Source organism: Daktulosphaira vitifoliae, unplaced genomic scaffold (genome assembly GCF_025091365.1).
Source record: "Daktulosphaira vitifoliae isolate Bord-2020 unplaced genomic scaffold, ASM2509136v1 Scaffold_1, whole genome shotgun sequence".
Lineage (NCBI taxonomy): Eukaryota > Metazoa > Arthropoda > Insecta > Hemiptera > Phylloxeridae > Daktulosphaira > Daktulosphaira vitifoliae.
This window is the reverse complement of record NW_026099572.1, coordinates 76155291-76177826: the sequence shown is the minus strand read 5'-3', so window position 1 is coordinate 76177826 and position 22536 is coordinate 76155291. Positions and strand designations below refer to the sequence as shown.

Genomic DNA, 22536 nt, shown 5'->3' with positions numbered 1-22536 from the left:
TTGCATAATTTGCAATATTATTTTTCAATCCAGTAGTTTTAAATTCATTAATAATTCTAGATATACTTAACCTTACTTTTTATACCCAACCNGATATACTTAACCTTACTTTTTATACCCAACCCTAAATCTTATACCATTGAAAAGCCCACAAAATTTGCTATTAGAAAAACCTAATTTCGCGGGGTACAAGTGATGGGAACGTACCTCCCCATGAAGTTTTATACAAGAATATATTCATATATCGTAAATCGTCGTATATGTTCACAAAAAATTAATTTTTTAAGTCACTTGCCAACTTTGTTGGTCACTAAATCATATACCATTGAAAAAATGAAATATTTCAAAAATTCATTTTGTTTATAGTCGTTGAAGTCTGACCATACAAAATAATGCATATAGTAATTTAGTGATTTCTAACAATTACTTTTAATTCAAAATTATTAAATAGAAAACCCCTTGATAATAGCGGTTTCTGCAACCTAATGTTCATAACTAACCAATATGGTTACTAAATTTTTATCAATGGTTACTTATCAGTTAATTTCGGGTGCTAAATTCACGGACATCACGGAACTGCCATATGTTGATAACAGATATCATTGTTCTATGTGACTTGAATCATAAAAGGAATATGTCAAGAAGTTAACTAGTATCGGATAACCAGATCATTGTTTTATGTTGTTGTATATTTAATTATTTTAACTATTACAGTTATTTATTGTTGTCTCTAATGTTTAAAAAATGTCATTATTTTTTATTTAAACAAAGTTCATGGAACCACTGGAATCATTAAATTTGAGAACAGATGAATGTTCTTTTTTAGAATCAGTTATAAGTGATGTAAGACGTTATGTCGATAATTATATTCCGGAAAAGAAGTAAATTTAATTTTATGAATGTATTTTGTTATTAAATATATTAACGTTTTTTTTTTAGAGAAATAGTTCTTGTATTTCCACCCTTAAATCCACGTAAACGTTTTTTGGTACATTCATTGATTCAAAACTACTTTAAAGACTTGAAAACATTATCTATTGGTAATAGTTTTGGAAGACGCAACGTTGTTTACCATTCAAGTTTAAGTTCTATGTAAGTTCAACTATATATATTTAATTATCAAAAATTAAATCCAAAATCATTGAGCCCGGAAGTAATAAAAATAGTACCATATTATTTTCAAGTATTTTTTTTTTTAACTATTTTAGTAGAGTTATACCTAAAATTTAGTGATTCCATCTTTAAGCTAAAAAGAGATAGAAAGTTGTTTCTGCTAATGTGTTATTTGTATGGTATTTTACTGGATTGGTGACTATAACATATTTTTAAAAGGTGCTTTATTAAATAAGTTATGAGGTAGATTAATTTTAAGACTCTGAGAACCAAAATATTAAATCAAAATTATTTTAAATTGTTAAAAGAAGTCTAATCACTTTCCAAATTGCAGTCTTAAATAGAAATTTGTTACACCCCTAAAATGCATACTATGAACTTTTTTAAATTATTAATTATAAATAGAAATTAAAAGTTTCCTTTTCAAACATTTTATTTAATAGCTCAATATTTTTAAATGTTATAAAATAAGTGTTTTATTTAGTGTTAAGATATATTTGGTATATATTTATAATATGGTGTTTATATCTTGTCTATTGGTATAAATAGTCCAAAAAATTTAATTCGTGACATTAGTCTTGCCAAAGGAAATTTCTTATTAATAACTAATAATTTCATTGATTATCTTACAATTATAAAAATTATAAAAAAAAAAAAAACATAATTTTTCTCGATTAATGCTATTTGTTTGAAAAAAGTAATCCATCTGTAAACTATATATGTGAATCTTTATAAAAATTTAGCATTTTAAATTTATTGATATGGATTTTTCAAAGTATTCAGCCTTTGCTTACATTACTGAATAAATTCAAAAATCAAAAACCTAAACTTTTGATTGGTATTATATAAATTAAATACATTGTTGAAAATTATAAGTAGTAAAAGTTAATGTTTGGTTTTTGGGCATAAGGATGTTAAAATTGATGTCGGAAGTCATAGAGCACTTTATAGCACTCCTAATAATTGCACTACTAGCTTTGATATTAATTTAAAGTTTTGTTTGAAAGTTATAAATTATTCAATGTTGTCATTTTCAAAATTATTGACATTATTGAATATATATAACTTTTGATAAATAAATATTCTCAAACCTTCATTTTTAAATGGCAGTAAATTAATTTTTTTATTTTTATGCATTTAATAGGATAAATAACGAAAAAATGGAATCATTAGAAGAATATTCTGATAATTGTAGTACAAATACAATGGAAAAACTCTATAAGACACCTCGAGAAAGAAAAGCTCAAGATAAATTGTTTAAATCACTTAAGCCTGATAATATAAAAAGTAGTACCAGGTATAATTTTAAAATAAATTTGTAAAAACTTATACAAATAAGTATATTAATTTCAATTTTTTTTAATTTTCTGAAAAAATGTATAAAATTAATTAATTTTATTATTTATATAATAGTATGTATATTAATATAGAAAACAATTGGCCCATTTTTTTAAAACTAAGCGGATTGTAAATTTGAAATAAACATGATATTTTTAGTTTAATATATAAAAGCTTGGATGTGTAGTTGAAAAGCTAGTATAGTGTAATTTTTAATTTTTGTAAAGTAAAATTGAAAAATAAAAAGACAATATTAAAAATATGAAGATATTAAGAAATTTTATGAAGTAAAATAAAAAAAAAAAAGGAGTTATGTATATAAATAAATTATAATTTAGTTATTTTAAGTGATTGAAAAATAAACTTTATAATTTTAAACACTTGTTAAATTCTACCATTTATTTGATTATACTAATTTTTATTTATTAAGTAATTTTTGATTATATCAATATATTTATTTTTATTTTTAGATCCTCCCAACGTAAAATTAATAAGCGACCAGATATACCAATTTATGTACCTAAACAACGTAGAGAATCATCAAATAACTCTTTCAATAATATTGAATCTGAGTCATCGGCTTGTATGTTTCAAAATGTTATCAAGGTTTATCAAAAAGAAATTTGTACTTCTAAAATGCAATTAAGTAGAAATTATGAATTTAGTTCTTCACCTAGTTGTCAAGAAAATTCAAGCAATTTAGATCTAGTCTCTAAATCTCTTCAAAGTTCCTGTAAATTGTTAGGCCAAATACCTGAATCATTTAAAGCATGTACTTGTTGTAGTACTAATATAGATTCAAATCAAAGTTTGCCATTGAGTCCAGATGGGGAATTAATATCAACTAAAGAGTTTTGTAATGAAAAAGATTGTACACAAATTGTAAATGAATGTAATTTGGATAACTTAGTAGAAAACAATGCTAATAATGTTAAAGTATCTAAATTAGATGAGAAAACTAATAATGAAATTGATGATAGTTGTTCAATTGTTTCACAGAATATTTTAGAATCAATCAATCTTAAAGATAATAATTTGGCTTTAAATAATTTCCAAGAAGAAAATGAATATTCCAACTTAAGTTCTAAACTAATAGTTGATGAAATATCAAATAATTTAGAATCTAAATCTATTGAAATAAAAGACAATGTAAGAAAATTTGATTTAGAATCTAATTGTGATAATACAACTATATTAACCATGGAACATGAATCTCTTTGTCCTAGTTTTTCATTAGATGATAGTTTTAACAGTGAATTAATGTTAGATATCAATGATGACACATTGAATTCTCCAAAAAAATATTCCTCGAAAATTGCGGATGATCAAATTTTAGAAAAAGTGAATAAGGATTCTATTATTGAAGAAAATTGCTTAGAAGCAAAAACTGATGAAAAAAAGATTAAGAAGAAAAAAAAGAAAAAAGTTCTGGATGTTGAAGAATGTAGTTGGGAAGATTTATTTGATAAAGAAGATGAGTACATTCATCCTTTGCTAATGAAAGAGGCAAGATTATTATTTTTATATATACTTTTAAGACTATGTAGGAACTAAATAATTCTATATTGGACATCAGAAAAGTTTAGATTAAAAAACACAAGTTGTATCTTCTTGTAAATTTAGATATGTTTTAATTATGTTGAAATCTTTATGCACAACTAATATTTTGTCTATCTAAAAAAATTTTAATATTTAATTAATGGTTGTTCCAAAGATGAGTTAACATGCTTTTTTACATTTTTTTAGTTAGTAACAACAATGGGTAATGTTCAAGTAAAACGGGCTGAAGAAGATTATCGTAGTTATCAAACAGTGGAAGAACGAACTGGTGATGGAGAATGTGTTATTGAAGTTTATGGTTTTTCATCTCAACTCAAAACTGTTGATCTAATGAATCAGTTTTCAGCATTTCGTAAAAAACATTTTGATATTGTTTGGGTTGATGATACGCATGCATTAGCTGTATTTGAAAGTCCTAATTTTGGTAAGTTTAAAAAAAAAACCATTAATTTTTTATTTTTTAAATATTTTTTATTTCTACAATTTTTAGCTGATCAAGCTTTAAATACACCTTTTGCTTTGGTAAAAACTAGGCCACTTAAAGATGCTATTAAAGAATCAAAACTCAAAGCTCAAACTATTGCTCCTCTTCCAGCTACTAGACCTAAAACTTGTTCTGCAATGGCTAGGCGGTTGGTTAGTAGTGCATTAGGGTTAAAACTTAATGTTTCTCCTGAAATGTTAAATGCTGAACGAACTATGTTGGCCAACGCTAAAGGTAATTAATATATTGATTAATTTTGCAGTTTATTATAATGAAGAATTATATTTTTTCTTTTTAGAAAAAAAAATTCGTGATGCTCAACAAAAAAACAAGATATGGAATGAAAATTTGTGATAACTTTTATTTTAATTTTAACCTTACATGATATAATTAAAATACTTCTAAGAACTTATTTAAACTATTAGTGTTAATAGTTTAACGTTAATACAAAAACCTTATTACATATAATATTTTAATTTAGCTTTTAAATTATTAGATTCACCAAATGTTTAAATTATTGACTGATTGTAATTTTATTGTTTTGTTTGACAGAGTTTTTTAATTATTATTAAATTTTTATACTATATATTAAGGAAAGTTGGTCATGAAGCATTGAAAGTTAATTTTTTTTAATTGTAAGTTACATAAAATTTGTAGTATTAAAGTATATTTAATAGATTTAATATTAATATTTTTTTCAATTTTAAAATAATTGTAAAATGTGAAACTACAGCTATAAATTTATATTAGTATAAAAATATATATTTATAATATAACATCAAATAATTTTTATTTTTAAAATATGATTCTATCGGCTAATTTTTGAATGTGACAGAGAAATCCACACTTATTCTAAATGGGAGGGTATGGATTATTTATTTGTGAAGACTTCAGCTCCCATAGAATCATTTGTTGCACTCACAAATAAATTAAATTTATTGATGAGAGGGAGGGATAAAAATAATATGATAAAAAAGCTTCCCATCAGGTTTATTGTCCAATATACTTAAAAGTAGCTCTATAGACAATTTTTCAAGCCACGCTTATGTCCATTATATATATTAAAATGCTATTAATTTTATAAGTTCTTGTCCTAATATTATCATCAATCCATTAAAATTTTTGAAAGAAAATGTATTTTTTAAATTATGTAAAAATAAACGTTGTTTAAGATAACAATATTAATAAAAAAAAAATTCAATAAAATTATTTTTGATTTTTCCATACCTTTATCACTCACCTTTATAAATGTATAAAATTAAGAATTAAAAAAAGTTAAAAAACAAGAAACATTTAATAGATAAATAACGATTATGTACTCTAAATAAATGAATTATAATTTTTATTTGCATAAACAATTTTGGAAAATATTTTATAATCTATACTTGTGTAGTCTACTTTCAAATGTGAAGTGAAGTTCTAATATTTCATTTTTATTAGCCACTTTTATAGTAAACAACATTGTATTACTGGCTTAAAGCATAATTGAACATGTAAAATGTATAATTTTAATAAGACAGTTGCTAAGTAACTTACACATTATTCGTAACTATATACGGCAAATATTAAAAAAAAAAAATTGTCTGCCATTATTTTTCATCTAGTAGTTTCTCATAAAACAGTTGTATCAACGTTTCCTTTTGTGTTTAGCTAATATCAAGCCATTCAACATGGTAATCATAGAACCACAAGATACGAAGTTGTCCGAGCAAATTTTCGAAGGTCAGTATAAGTTGATCAGTTTTCCATTTGAGACCGAAGAAGTAAATGTATTAACAAATTACTTAAATTATGGTCTTATTTTTTTCTCATATAATTATTTTTCTAAATAATGAAGTGAATTATACATTGCTAATGGGTAAGAATAGTGACAATTCGGAAAATAAAATTATAAAAGTCGTTAAATAAAAAGAAATTTTTTAATTATGAATTAATTTTGTTCAAGGTTCTCAGCGGAAACTATTATATTTGAGTTTAAAAATTGTTCATGAAAAATACAATTTTCCATTTTTATGTTATCGCAATATTACAATTTTAATAATCAGAAATCTAAAAATATTTGAGTGTTATCACAACCAAAATTCGTAATATTAAGTCGACAATTAATACTTTACGTACAATATATTAAAACAGCTTCAATTTGTTTTGTTAATTTATAAATAATTTTGGAAGAATGAACTATCCTAATGATAATTGTTTAAATGATTAAACTTTTTTTTTAATTTTAAATGTAAAATAAAACTGTTTCATTTTAAATGCACTATGGACATGCCATCGATTTAAGTAAAATCAGAAGATAAACGATTCAACATATAAATAATTAATTAAAATTGTGGATATCTATAGAGGTAAATGTGCTTGCCGTTAGAATGAAAAAGCTACTTGGTCGTTATCGTTTGGGTTTGCGCTAATTTGACGAATACAATTATTATTGTTTAAAACACTGTTGGTTGTTTACGATAACTTACAAAATCTGATAAAAAACCTTATCATTATAAAACTCAAACTGTAATTTCAAGTTTAAAATGTATAACAACGACATGACCATTAGGGTGGAACGAAATATTAAAATTGTTGATAATTGAATTCTAATAGAAAAAAAGTTGATTTAGTTTCCTGATTATGGGAAAAAAAAAATTTTTTTTTAATATCTTCAGGTGTCGCAAGAGGGTTGAAAATTTAACTGTGCGGGTAGTTTTTTCATTTTTATCACTTATCTTTTAATCTATATTATTCACAGGAAAAATTACAGAATTAAACTTGTAGAACTAAATATTTGCCATAAAAAATGTTATTAGCAAAAAAGCCGTATCTATATTACTTAGTCATTAAAATTAAAAAAAAACATCATATTTTTATCTTTACCATTGAAATAGTTTTTATTAGTTTATTTAAATACTGCAGACGAAATATTCAACATACAGAAAAAATGTTTGTATAAAAATTGTTTAGAATTTAATTGTTTATTCTTTGTGTTGTGTGTATCATTTCTTTTACCAAACGCAGTTGTTATAATCAAGTAATAGGCTGGATTGAAAAACTGAATTTTGATTTTTAACTTTCTAATAGTTGGGGAATATGTATTTTATAAAATCATACTAGTATAATTTTAAAATAAGAAGTGCCGTAAGGCATTTGAAATATAGTTATATTATTTTCTTATGATTACTGGGTTATTCTCATTATGCCCTATATTATCTTAATAAGTTTATGATACGATAATATTCCATTGTTTTTTATGGTAAATATTTAGTTACATAATTTTTGCCTGTGAATAGTATAGATTAAAATATAAGTGACAAAAACAAAAAAAATACCCTCACAGTAAAATTTTCAACCCTCTTGCGGCACCTGAAGATATTAAAATTTTTTTTCCCCATGATCAGGAGACTAACTGCAACTTTTTCTTTCTATTAGAAATCAACATTTTTAATATTTCGTTCCACCCTAATGACCATAAATGGCCATGTTCCGATATCATAATTAATATATTTATTTTATTTTTTCAAAAGCATTACTTTATTTCAAAATGATTAATATTCAAACTCTTTTTTTTTTTTTATTAAGAAATAATTTATTTTAAAGTCGTATAATTTTTATAATTTACTATTATTTTAGGAAGTACTGAAATCCCTGACACATCTGTGCGTGGGAATCAAAAGATATTTCAGCCTTAGTTGTACACGTTAAATATTTAAGTGCTCTATTAAGGAAACTTGAAATTAGTCTTGTTACGTGAATCATACATTACTTCACAGACGCTTTAGTATTATAGAATATTCATACTATCATGTTAGCAGAAGTATAAAACTACCTGTGCTCGCTTTATTCACTTCAATTTATATTTTCTAATTTGTCATTCTTAAAATTTTAAGAAAAGCGATTCACGTAAAAATGTGGACTCGATGCTATTGTTATTTTTCGGTTTAAGGTAAAATGATGATTATTTAAATCAAAATTATTTTAATATTCCGAGCAGAGGTTAAACATTTTTATTTTCTTTTTGGCTGCTTGTCTTTTAACTTTTATTTATTCAAAAAACTTATTCAAGACTAAATGTATGTTTTTTGATAGAACTTCATTAAAAGAAAATAATTTTATAATAATCTGTTGACCGTAGTTGAGATAAAGGCAAGGTAAAAGAAGTAGAATCTGTCGATATTCTTTACAAGACATCAATAAAAATAATAAAATTATATTTGTCACTGTGATCTATGATTTTTTTAAAAATACTTTAGTAGTGTTGGGAATATATAATCAAATCTAAATTAGATATAGATATTCGAATAAAATGTCATTTAGAACAGATAAATATATTTAGATAAGAATTATTAAAAAATTAATATTTTATTATATAAAATTTAGATAAATCCTGTTTTTTATTTATTCATAATTTTCATAAATTAGGGGAACTTTCAACATTTAAACGAGCACTATTAATTATTATTTTAATATTTAATGGGAAATAGATTAAATTAAATTTTAACTGATCAATAACTAGTTTTATAACATATTAAGCTCATATTATTTTTAGTTATAGGCGAGAGATTTTTATAGTAAAAATAGAGTGCCGCTTAACCAACCTTGCATTTCATCTTTTCATCTTTAAAAGCTAATAATCCAAAAATTAATGTCATTTTATACATTTCTATGAAAAAATGGGGGTTGTATTTTTAACAGATCGTATTAATATATCAACCAAAAATCAAAATTGAAGTATATCTACAGTTTTATCCTTCAAGAGTTTAATGATTTTTACTACAATATATTGTTATCATATACTGTAAGTTGTTAGTACTGCCTAATATTAGTTTTTTTTTTAAAATATTTAAAAAGCTATAAGTATAACTAACATACTGGATAATGTAACGAAATATCTAAAATAGTAAAATAATGGTGTAATAGTTAAGTTAATAAAAAAGTTAGATCAAGAATCAGATGATTTAAAGCTTCGATAATGTAAATATAAATAATTATGTTTGTAGTATTTTTCACGAATAACAACTAAAAAAATATGATAAGATGAAAACAATAACTAAAATGATTAAAACAACAACAAAAATGATAAAAACAAATAGAAAACAAGTTGTCAGTTAGTTCCTACTTCAGATCAATAATTGTCGCCCCATGTATGAACTATACAACATATTATTAATGTACATAAAATATATATTTGAAAGTATTCTTAATAACTCAAACGATATTTTATTATATATTAAGATATTTTACATATAATTCATTTTATTATAAAACCTATGTTACTAAAAAATTGGCATATGGCCTTTCAACTTTTTTCTTTAAATACTTATTCGGTCGAGGAGTGATTCCATAAAGATATCTTGACATTGAGTACTTGGATTGTTAGTGATGGTATTTTTATAGTAAGAATATATATAATAAATTTGTGCATTTATTGAAATAAGATATTAGAGGATCAAAAATATCTGAGTTAAGGCGCATCTATCCTCGTTCAAATAATAATGTTTTTTCGCATCTCATTACATTGATGGGCAAGTATTTTTCTAAATAAACTTTTTATTATGATTTTTGGCTTATTGAAATAAGTTTTTTGTCCTAGAGTTTTTGAAAGTTCTGACTTAAATTTTTTTATTATTTTTTTGATTACATCGTTTTGAGAGATTATGTTGATGAGTGTTTAGAAAAGTAATGGATGCGCAAACTTCCTTGCCCGTTGATTTGTGAATCGGGTAGTAACCACATAATTTTTATCATAAGTTTTGAGTGAATGTCTTGAATGTTTTGTATCATTTCTTTAGTAGGTCAGAAACTTTCGAAAGCAAAAAGGTACGTAAGGCAGTAACTATAGTTTTACTTTGAAATGGGACTTAATTGTTAAATAGTTTAGTGTCAAAATTATAATAAATATAGGATTATCAAAATTACATTAAAAATCGAAGGTATACCAAACGTCTCAGTATACTTAGGTAGAATACTTTTTTTAATTGTTATTTAAAATTAAAAAATTATTTTAATAATATTTCATTTATCATTGTTTAGTAGAAGAGAATCAAAGTTGATACCCACAAATTCTAAATATTGACATTTTGTACTGTAGGATTATTATTTTGAAAAATATTTCTTTATTTAATTATGTTATAAATTAAAAAAACACCGAATAGTTCTACTTGAAAAATTAATTTTTACATTAAAATATTGGTAATATTGTTATTTAGAATAAATGTACATCCCTTAAAATCCCTAAGTATTGAAGACTATTCAAATTTCATGACATAGTTTCATTTATAATTTTTATTTGATAAGGTTTTAAACACATTATTATTCCCCGGGTATATAGGAAAGTACTCTGTCCAAGTATAACTATAAAATATTTGCTATACGATATTTTACTTGATGGGTTGAAAAAAAATAATTATTTAACTAGGTATTAATATTGAAAGGTTTTTTTTAGAAAAAAATTTTAATAGTTTTCAAGGAAATGAGTCTTATTCTTAATTCATCACTCTATTGTAGTAATATTCTCGTCACTACCATAACATGGGATATTTATACATTATATTTTTAGAAGGACATAATCCTTTTCAAACAAAAATAATTAAAATAAACATTTAAGAGAAATAGTTGACAAACGCATACTGTTTAGTTATATTATAATATACAGGGATCCAATCATAAATCAATTAATAGTCGCTAATAACATTTTTCTTTCCGAAATGATATCTATCAATTACTTTGGTCATCTTATGTGTAAAAAACTATATTGATGTTATATATAAAATATCAAAATGATTTATATACTCTATTCATATGTAATAATCTCTATACTTTATGCTTACTTATCAATAAACAGTAATACTGTAAGAATTAGACAATGATGATTTTCTGGGGTAAAAAGTATTATAAAAAGGCAAACTCTTATTCTAGTTTGTTCTTTTTGTGCACTAGATATCGTTACGCGAACATTGTGTTCATGATGGTCGAAGTTCTTAAATGTTAAAGATGTGAACTAAATCGAATTGCCTTATTTTATTTTTCAATTATTGATTTATATTATTATTTAGGATATTATCAGAACCAGGAAAATTATCAGGTAAGATTTTTAAAAAATCAATAACAGTCGATATTTATGTTATTTTATGACCCTCGAATAACACCCCGAAATAAAAGTAACTCTCACTCTACACTCTCAATTTTATCCTATTCTCTATATCCTTTGCCACTTTTTTTTTATTTTATTGATTTTTGAGTTACGATACTATACAGAATTATCGATTTATCGTAAACCACTCGATTACCCTCAAAATAAATACAATATTGTAAACATTTTTTTTTTATTTCTTTTAGTTGCATATATTTTTTTATTTATAAGCTAATAATTACTTTTTAGAATCATCCCTTATAACTGAAAGGGGTGCCAAACATTTTTTTTTAAATGGGAACATGCATATTTAACTAACTTATAAAATAGGAAATAATCTAATTAAGAAAATAATTGGTCGATAACAACTTTGGAACTAGTGTTTCAGAAGTTATTTACAATTTAAAGTAATGACTGTAGGAGAGGAGTGGGTGTTGCTATTTTTATCATTAATCTTATCCCGAACGATCGCCCCGTCCTGCTTAGATATAAAAATGACAATAACTTCCAAAAGTTGTTTTCGATATTTTATAAGCTAGTTAAATATGCATGTTCCCATTTAAAAAAAAATGTTTGGCACCCCTTTCAGTTATAAGGGATGATTCTAAAAAGTAATTATTAGCTGATAAATAAAAAAATATATGCAACTAAAAGAAATTATAAATTTATTTTTTCAATATTGTATTTATTTTGAGAGTAATTGTGCAGTTTATGATAAACCGATCATTCTGTATATAATTTTTTTTATCATATATAAGGAAAACATGTATTTTTCTTAAAGAATGAAATGTAAAAAATGTAAGATATAATTATGTTTAAATCAGTGATAAAACTAATTTAAAACGCAAATAGCCTTGCTTTAAGTTTAAAAGAAATATGACATTTTGTGAGTATCTCATTATAAATTGTTGCAGTGATAGTGACTTGATTCAATAAAATTAAGATTGCAACAGAAAGATTATAATATAATTAATCGAAGATAGAGAAGAAGTGAAATACTGTAATTCCCTTCAAAATTTTATTATAGAAAGGTGTTTGCATGGTGATTGATTAACTATGTTACACACAATATCTTTAATAGTATATAACATATTTTAGTTTATTTATAGAAGTTAATTGTATCTTACATTCTATAATTTCCAGAAAAAAATATTGTTACTTCCCTTGTTTCCTATTTAAAATACTATCAATTTAAGTTTTTTTTTTAAATCGAAGCATACATTTATCTTTAATCTGTTTAAGCTATTGAGTCGAAAATTAATTTCTAGTTAAGTAATTTTATAAAATTTTTATTTATATAATAACTTTAGGTATTGTCCTTTTTATAATATCATTTTTTTGCAATGCNACTATCAATTTAAGTTTTTTTTTTAAATCGAAGCATACATTTATCTTTAATCTGTTTAAGCTATTGAGTCGAAAATTAATTTCTAGTTAAGTTACAGAAATTTTATAAAGATCTATGTGATCAGCTCATCATAAATAAAAGTTTTCTGAAATAAATATATTCGTTTTTTAGTTTTGATACGAAGATGAGAAGGAATTAATTTTATTATGACGTGTTTTTTTTGCCACTTTATCTCAGCTCTTAATTACCAATTTCTTTCAATGATACGCCAAAAGATCATAAATTGTACCTAGTTGAAGACATTGCCCTTAAAAATTGAAAACATTTTTCTCGCTTCCTATAAATGGGGAAAATCATCAAAAAAATTACGATTTTCAGAATCGGTAATTTTTATCACTTTTTCTTCTTAAAACTGCCATAATTTTTTCAAAAATTAACCAATAAAAACAAATTTTTATTTATATAATAACCTTAGGTATTGTCCTTTTTATAATATCATTTTTTTGCAATGCTGACCTTTTACGCACCTTCAGAGGGATTCAAAATAGCACCTTAACTTTTGCAAATGTCCCGGAAGTACTGCGACCTTTAAACACATATTATTTAATTAAAGATTATAGTACATTATGTATCATAAATTAAAAAAAAAAAAATTGTCCCAACGACTTATCTTTTATGTGCAAATGGCTGCCGTAGTGAAAAACATGTTATTACTGTGTAAAAGTTTTCGATTTTATATTTTCAACTTTTAATGGCTATAAAATTTTGAAAAATGTGTGTATCAACGTTAATTTTTTTTTCTAAATACATTATATATACCTCTTTTATCCGACATACTTTTTTGAAATTGGACAAATTTCCCTCATATGGGAAGTTAAAAACTTGAAACGTATGTATAAAAAATAGAACTTTTTAACTTACTTTTTTGTTTATTTTAAAATACCTTACAAAAGTCTAAAATACTTTTTGAATTTTTTTCTTAATCCTTTTTTGAGGTGGAAAAAAAATTAAAAATGAATAATAATAAATAACATTGAATTAAAATATTCAATGAATATCAAGAACTCAATCACTGTACTGTTCCCTTGTAAGAAGGAATATTTTATTCACATATTACAATATTTTACTATTTGGTTTTTGTGTCTGTCATTCATTTTTTAAGCTTTCACTTGACTAATTGACTAATACCTTCAAAGAATACAATTTTAATCTTGTTCAACTCATAATCTTCAAATATTAGAAAAATCCTTTAATTTTAGAAATTTAGACAAATATTTACGCATGAAAAAATTGTATTAAAAACAAATATAATATCAAATTATTATTAATTTAAAAAAGAATCTGCGTAAAATTACAATTCCTTTATAATTTTTTTTTGATCCTTTAAAGTTGATTTTTAGGAAATTTATAATTTAAAAATATTGAATTTTTAAACACTATTTCAACTCAACTTGTTAGTTTAGTGTCTACCTCATTAAATAAAAAATTGTATGAGTATAAAAAATTGTAATTTTTAATATTAATATGTGATCAGGAACTTTTTTTTTTTGTAATAATTGTAATAAATCGTTTTAATATAAGTCTTAGTAATCATTTCTATATAACTTTTGGTGTTTAAATAGATGCTAAAATTGATATATTCAGAACTATATTCCGTTATTCCGTATAAACTATATCCTATTGTATTTTATAATATACTGATATTCAAATATGCTGTGCTTAGTTTCACCTATTTACCTATATAATAATTTTGATTATTTTTTTATGTGTTAATACTCGTTTTTAGCTAATTATTATAATATCAAAAATTAGTGGTGATAGAAAAAATCTAATTGCATATTTGAAATCAGCACGAAAAATGGGTTTAGAAAGGTATATATGTTGACTCTGATGAAAATTCCTTGTATACCATTTGTTCATAATTAATCACAAATTATCTTCTGAAAAGTTTTAAATTTGTATACACGTTTGCCATAAATGTAACAACTATTTTATAATTTTTCTGTAAAAATTACAAAACTAAGTTATTAAACATCAATTTCATACTATATTTAATTTCTATAATAGATATTTTATCATATATTATACTTATAAATCACAGAACTACTAACTAGGAATAATGAATGAAATAGAAGTTAATTTTGCTTTTGGAATAATCCACCAACAATTTCTTAAAATTAAACGCTATCTACAAATTTGCACGGAAGCGTTTCTTATGATAGTGATTTTAATCACTGTCAGATATCATCTATACTTGTCCCAACTATGCCACGTCTACGCAGTGCTACCGTTATTTTCACATTGACTCGTAATGTAATAAACCATTTGCATTTTTAATAATTTCTTCTGAAAGATATCGTCGAGACGCATATTTAAGTGTTTACTGTATCATTTTTTGACAATTTAATAGCTTGTAACATCAAAAACGATTAAAAAAAGTTATGCCCTACAGATGGCAGTTGAAACTCAAAGGGTTAACACATAAGAACATTACTGGTCAAAACATATTTTAATCAGTATTTTGGAATTTATTAAAACTTTACTATTACGATTGAAGGTGAAGCGCCGATTTGTTTATTTTTATCACTAAGCATTTTTAAACTACACTAAATCTCCTGCCTTAATATAAAAGTGTTTATGTATTTTATAATAGGTGTAAAAATTTGTTATTGACCAGTCATATTCTTTTTTATTAACTAGTTATACATATTTTTTTATTTTATATTTTCAAGTCGATACTATTTTAAATAGGAGAAATTTTTTATCTAGAAATTATATAACGCAAGATTTTACTGACTTCTGAAAAGAATATGTTTTATGTTTTTTAAATTATTTATTACATCACGGAAATAATAAAAATTAAGTTACAAAATTTGTATCTTTTTAATACAGAATTTTTTCCATGTGTTACCTTTCACAAATATTTCCATTAAGCTTAAGTGTAATGCATAGACGTTCTCTGGTTTTATCATAGAAGATATACATATGGAATTATTTTGCTACCTTCTCTAAAAATTGTAACTTAAAAACGTATTTTTCGCGAGAAGGATTATTTCTCCATTATCCTCTCTCCTCGCGTTAGCGTGCCAATGGTTTTAATATTTTTTTTGAATAAATTTAAATAGTTTTTAATTTTATATAAGTTTTAAAATAATATATAGTTATATATTTTTATAAATTTTGACGGACTTTGAGTGTTTTCGAACAGAGATAAGTATTCGAGAAACGAGGTATTGTTTTTGCAATGAAAATATACACGAAAACTGATTTAAAACGCACCAGGGTAAAAGTCAATTATTAAGAAATATATTACTTATCAATGTTATAACTTTTTGTGTAATTTTTACTTCTGAATCTATTGTACATAAGAAAACAAGTGAATGTGTAAAAGTTAAGAATGTTGAAACTTTCAATAGTTAGTTATCGTGAATGTCAAAAGTATGCAGAAGATACTATAAATATGGTGTTGGCGATTACAAATAATGCTTTTCTGGAAATGTAAATCGCAGTCCTTATAGAAATATACTTGAACAAACTCTAAGTAGACTTATCGATGTTAACTTTAAACATAATTCTACTTAACGACAATTTATGTATTGTTTTAAATTTATTTTGATTTCAAGAAATAATTTATTCATAAATCATTAAAGTTCCATATAATTTATAACGTCGCATATATTTATCAACTGTGATTCAAATTAAAATAATGTAACTATGAATCCAAACTTATTAATGCTAACGAATTTTCTAGTTATTTAGCGAAATAATAAAATTTTAAATAATTTTTGTAGTTGAAATTATCAACTTGTATTTAATATTTAATATGTAGTTTTCAATTTTGATCGGAAACTAAAAAGGTATTAATTTTATCATAAAGTATTTTTATTATTTTTCCATTGTGCCTATCTCATTGTGTGCTCAGTTTTGAAAATTTAATGATTAATCGATGTACGAGAGAAGTGTGAACATTAGAAAATGTTTTAATTTTTTTTTCAACTAAAATTATGAAAATATTCTGGAAATCTTGAAATCTTTTAATTTATATTTTTTGTACACCGGATATTCCAATCCGATTTTATTTATATTATTTTTGACAACAAATCAAAATACAAATAAAATGAAATGATTTTTTTATTTTTTTATAAAAACATTTTGCATAAAAAATATTTTCACATGATTTATCAATTTTTTTATTCAGTCCCATTGTAATTAATAATTTCTATTTGTTTTTTTTGTGCCAAATTTTTATATGGTTCTGACAATACCCACGGTAGAATTATAACTAATTCTTTATCTTCTGGATGGGACAACATTCGTAAGTTATTTTGTTTTGTCAAAATTTGGCTTTCGTATTCAGGTTTGAAGTATTTGGATAATTTTTTCAATAGAATTTCTATTTGTTCTGGCGTGCCGTGATTGTTTGGTGTATATTGTTTCGATACTGTAGTGTATAACTTTGCTGTGTTAATCTCATCAATTTCGGGTGATTCTGTATTATGCTCATCTCTATCTTCATTGTCTTCTGAATCTCGACCAATATGATGTAGTTTTGGATGTATTTTAGGTAGAATGTGTTTGGGTAAAACGTGTAATGGTGGTTTAATTTTCGTTGGTATTATTAATTTTGGTATTTTTGCTGATAGTCTTGAATGACCACTAGATCGACCAATCATATACTCATTATTATAACATGAGTTATCGTTATTTTTACTATTTTGAGATGATTGGCATTCAGGTGATAAAGTAGGATTAGATAATTTTTGCTCTATTCGGCCATCAGAGTCACCGGAGTCATCGGAGTCATCGGAGTCATCAGAGTCATCGGTGTCATCGTGATCATCTGAGTTTTCCAATGGCTGTACTGTGTCTTTATAACTGCTTATGTTTGATTCGTGTGTATTTTTATTTGATGAAGAATTATTAATAATTTCTTTTTTAAGGCTCGAAATCTGTAACGCTTCAGCTGACTTAAAATGTTCAGTGCTGTAATATTGATTTGAAGATATAGTAGGAACTGAAGTAGTTTCATCTGTTGTAGTGGAGCTGAAAGTATAAACCTTACTAAATTCTTGAGGTACTGAAAAGTAATATGTTGCTTGTGTGGAAGGTGTTAAAGTTGAAAATTCAGAGGATTCTGTTATACTGTCCTCTGTTTGTGGTGATTGGTAATATGGAAATATACTCGACGAAGTAGATGAAGGAATTAAAATTGATAAATCGGATAAATCATCTTCGTCGTTTGCTTTTTGTCTATTATTTTCTAAATAATCTTTTTCATCTATTATTTTTGTAGTAACCGATGGTAAAGAGGAAAATGTTGTTGTTTCTTGAATTTTAGGTAAAGATGATATTGTTGACAAAAATACGCCAACATCATATTTTCCATCAGTGTTTGAAAATTCTGTTTCAGGTTTGAAGTCGGATTTTATGATTTTATTTAATGCTTCTGCAACATTTGTGTTTGTTTCTGGAAGTTTTTCTTTTACATTTGATATTTGTATTGTATTTTGTTTTAAATCATAAGGCACTTCTGTAGTTTTTGAATTTTGAACTAAATTTTCTGATAAAGGAATATTTATTATAGGAAATCTTACATCTAATTTGTCATTTTCTCCAATATTTAAATGATCATGTATATTTTGTGTAGTCTGTATATTAAATAAATTTGGTCCCAAAGTATATTTGTTAATTGTTGGAGATGGAGTTGGAATATTTACTTCAACTATATTGGACGGCTGTACATGTTCTTCATTAGGTGAAATATTTTGAGAAATGTTAATTATTTTGCCATCTTGAGTAGTAATTGGCTTGTTTTCCTGATTTTTAATGGTAAATTCCTCTGGTATAGGTTTTTCTGAACTTGATAACACTACTTGTGGGTGAACATGGTTTTCTTCTACTTGACTTCCAATTTCTTCGTGGTTTTCATTAATATTTGATATCAATGGTATTTCAATTTTATCGGGGGATGGAGTATTTTCAATAATTTTTAAATCTTTTACTGGTTTTTGTTTGTCATAGTTATTGAAATTTTCATTTGACTCAATTCCAACATGAGTAGGTTTTTTTATAGGTTCCAATATTTGTAAATGAACGTTATTTTCTGCATGTTCGTCACCATTTTCTCCTGAATTATTATTAATAGTATGCAATAGTTCAATACTATCGCCATTATTTATGTCATAAGGGCAATGTATATTAGGATTAGTTATTGGAATGTGTGTAGTATCTACTGATGTAAAGTAATCATCAGGTTTTAAACCCTCTGATACTGTTGAATGTCCATAAAGAATAGGATAAGGGTTATTGAAAGGTATAATAACACGGTGGTGACTTTCCTCTTGTGGATACACTAATTCTGGCACAGGTATTAAATGTGTGGCTGTATTATACTGTAAAGGTACGTAGTCGGTGTAAATAGTTTCTTGATATTGAGGATTCAAAAAAAATGGATATATTGGTAATGGAGCGTTAAATTTCTCTGGATAACTTGGAACAAATGTTTGCTTTTTAGATTTTTTATAAATACGTTGTATGTGTTTTGAATTTGTTGATGGATATGGCTGTAGGTTATTAGAATTATAGTTTTGTGTAAAATCATCAAACCATGCTTGAAATCTTTTCTCTTCGAGTTCTGAAAAATGTTAATAAGTAATTAATTATATTTTTAAGTATAACTGTAATTTTTAATATATGATATTTTTATAAAGAATAATTTATTGTTAAATTAATATATTAATCTTATTTGTACAAATTAGTCTTAATCTATTCAAAAATTTGTAATATTTTTTTACGTAGATATGTATTATGTTGAATAAAAAAACAAAAATCTATTGTTCTCTATTTTTTTTAGTATTAAATGATAAAAAATTGTAAAGTTAATTTTTTATTTGCAATTATGATGATATAATATAATTTCACTCATCTGTCACTGAAATATAAATCGAGTTACTCGTTTAGTGATGACTTAAAAAAAAACACTTGTAAAATAATAAAGAGATGTGATTATTTTTAATATTTCTTATTTGGCTATACAAATATAATTGTAAGTAATCAATCGTTATCTTTTTTCCAGTTATAGATAATATTTACTTTGACATATCAAAACATAGCTACATTGATAGTTATCATATGTTATACACGTCAATTTTTGCATTAAAAAAATTTTTTTTGGTCAAAACTTAGCATAAGCAATTAAATTTTTTAGATATTATTCAGAAAAAGAATAGTAATTTCTTAGGAATTGAAATGTAGTATTAATTTTTGTGTTATGAAAATAATTTTTTTAATTTATTTATTAAAAAATATTTTCCTCGAAAAATAAAATAAACTTAATTAATAAAAAATAATTATTTATTTAATACTTCAAAAAAACATTTTATTATACTTGTAAACATGCAATTATTAAAATTTTAATTTGAATAAACGAAATTATAAAAATTATTTAAATTTGCCAAATATAATTTTTACAGATTTGGTTGTATCTAAATATTATACCTGAAGTACAAACATTTTTATAAACTTATATGTCAGAATATATATATGAACTTTAAATTAAGGTAGTACTAATATTTTAATATTTTTACCTTTATATTTTATCTTCAGACATTATTTTAGTTTGAAAAAAGTTAGTTTGTAAGCCTTCAAATTTCCCTCGGGTCAAATACTTTAATTTTTTTAGTAAAATCAGAAACATTTAGAACTTTGATGTATCTAAACCTTTGATATGGATACATTTAAAAATTTTAAATAAAAGAAAAATTAAATCCATATACATTTATGTATTATAAAACTATATATAGATACTCTTATCTAAGTTAACTGGATAAAATTAAAATAAGACAGTTAGTTAAAACAATTTCTTTTGATATATATTAGAACTAATAGTCAGTAAAATGCTTTTAATACAAGATTTTTTATGGTAATAACTAACTAGTTAATACAGAAGGATACTTGGAGTTTATTACTCAACAGGTGTTTATAGTATGAATTTTCGTATTAATATATATCAATATTTTTACTAAATTTTTCGTTTAAGAAATTTAAAGAAATGAAATTAAAAAAAAAATCTTAATTAGTTCATTCAATGTTATATACAACTCATTTCTTATGTAGTTTCGGGTAATTATTACCAACTATTCATTTTTTTAAATTAATAGTTCATTAAATAGTAATATTAAAAAAGAATAAACATCAAACAAAGTTTAGAAATGAACTTATAAAAATAAAATTGAATTCTCTAAATGGTAAAATATTTATTTACTTAAAACTATAGATAAATATATACACGTGTTTATTAACTTTCAAATTAAGATATACATATTTGATAACCAAGAAGTTCAGTAGGTAATCATTTAAATTTCAATATATTATAATATTATTATTTCATAATACCCTCCTTAGATATTAAATGAAACTATCCATAACTTCCAACTCCTTACCGTAAAACAAATAGCAGATGTAAAAACTTCCATAACAGACTCCAAAATTATCCAAATCCTCTCATTAAAACCCTATCCTCACAAAAATACCTGATAATCCTCCACATCGCCTAAAATGATCTTGGAGTAGGAATTTACTTCAGTTGTAAAATTAATTAAGTTATAATAGATCTTTACTAAATTATTAAAATCAGTCGGAGTCTCGTCACTGGACGGCCTCTCCAGAAGTTATTATTTTTTCAAAGTTATTTCCATACAATATTAATAATAAATAATATATAATATTTTTTATCATCAGTACATATTGTATATTTTATATTGATTGTATCTTTTTTTTAAGATAAAAAAAAATGATTTCATAATTCAATTCCAGTCCAAACTTAAAAAGTGTTTAAGATTATAAACAATTAAAAAAAATAATAGTAATTAGCTATTTGATTTCACAAAAATATTACCTAAAATTTCGAAAATGCTGTTAAAAAATTTGAATAATTTATCGTTATTTGTATTTGGTATATTCTTAAATAAATGATGACTGCCATCATTACTTTTAATTTTAAGTTAAACTAAGGAAAACGTAAGGTTTGAAAATGAATATTTTATAAGATGAATACTTAGTGAAGGATATTATAATAATTAGACATATTTTAGCTTACCGTTACGCTCAATGACATTTCCTAACACTTGTAGACCATATAAAAAAGTCAGTAAAACTATGGCAATTATTCTTATATCCATTATTTATTAATAATTGATGTGGAAATATATTGTAATGGAGAATGAATCATTTATTTCGAACAAAAAAACCGATCGCGTTGTTTTCGGTTTTTATTTTAATTGACAGCCATCATAATCGTAACACTAACTCAACAATAAACGCGAATTCAATTATTGTCCGTTGGGTCAAACAAGCACAAGCAAAAACTCCCGTACGTTTTTTGTATGTCAGCAATTTTGTAGAATTTCACTCTGTTTAATTTTACATTTTTTTATACACACTCATACTTATAGTAACAAGCAAATAAATAGCGATGACTAAAATCCGGACATACACACAGTTATAACAACCCATTGATGTAATAAAATTAACAGCAGTTGTTTATTTTTTAACACTGTGCATAGTATATACATTGAA

At 24.2% G+C, this 22536-nt stretch overlaps 2 protein-coding genes and 1 long non-coding RNA gene across 6 annotated transcripts in view; 2 read left to right on the top strand and 1 right to left on the bottom strand.

The window, feature by feature from the left end:
* The first annotated feature begins 609 nt into the window (after positions 1-609).
* Positions 610-5281, top strand: LOC126903555 (R3H and coiled-coil domain-containing protein 1). Of its 3 annotated transcripts, none has more exons than XM_050681778.1 (7): positions 612-843; positions 940-1092; positions 2258-2410; positions 2922-3957; positions 4198-4435; positions 4502-4729; positions 4794-5281. In XM_050681778.1, coding segments are annotated over exons 2-7 (1713 nt in total). In that variant the 5' UTR covers positions 612-843; positions 940-1090; the 3' UTR covers positions 4850-5281. The 3 variants fall into 3 exon arrangements, with proteins under 3 accessions (XP_050537726.1, XP_050537735.1, XP_050537718.1); XM_050681761.1 differs by having other exon boundaries at positions 612-881; XM_050681769.1 differs by lacking the exon at positions 4794-5281 and having other exon boundaries at positions 610-881; positions 4545-4729.
* A 751-nt stretch (positions 5282-6032) lies between these two features.
* Positions 6033-22536, top strand: part of LOC126903569 (uncharacterized) — a 30107-nt gene continuing 13603 nt past the window's right edge. For both annotated transcript variants that reach the window (XR_007703528.1, XR_007703529.1), the window contains exon 1: positions 6033-6217. This is a non-coding gene — a long non-coding RNA (uncharacterized LOC126903569). The remainder of the gene's footprint in view (positions 6218-22536) is intronic.
* LOC126903548 (putative uncharacterized protein DDB_G0291812) lies at positions 17074-22351 on the bottom strand. Its single transcript, XM_050681749.1, has 2 exons — positions 22058-22351; positions 17074-19594 (listed from the first exon to the last, which is right to left on the bottom strand). Exons 1-2 carry the CDS (start codon positions 22137-22139, stop codon positions 17151-17153), a joined length of 2526 nt encoding a protein of 841 aa, XP_050537706.1. The 5' UTR covers positions 22140-22351; the 3' UTR covers positions 17074-17150.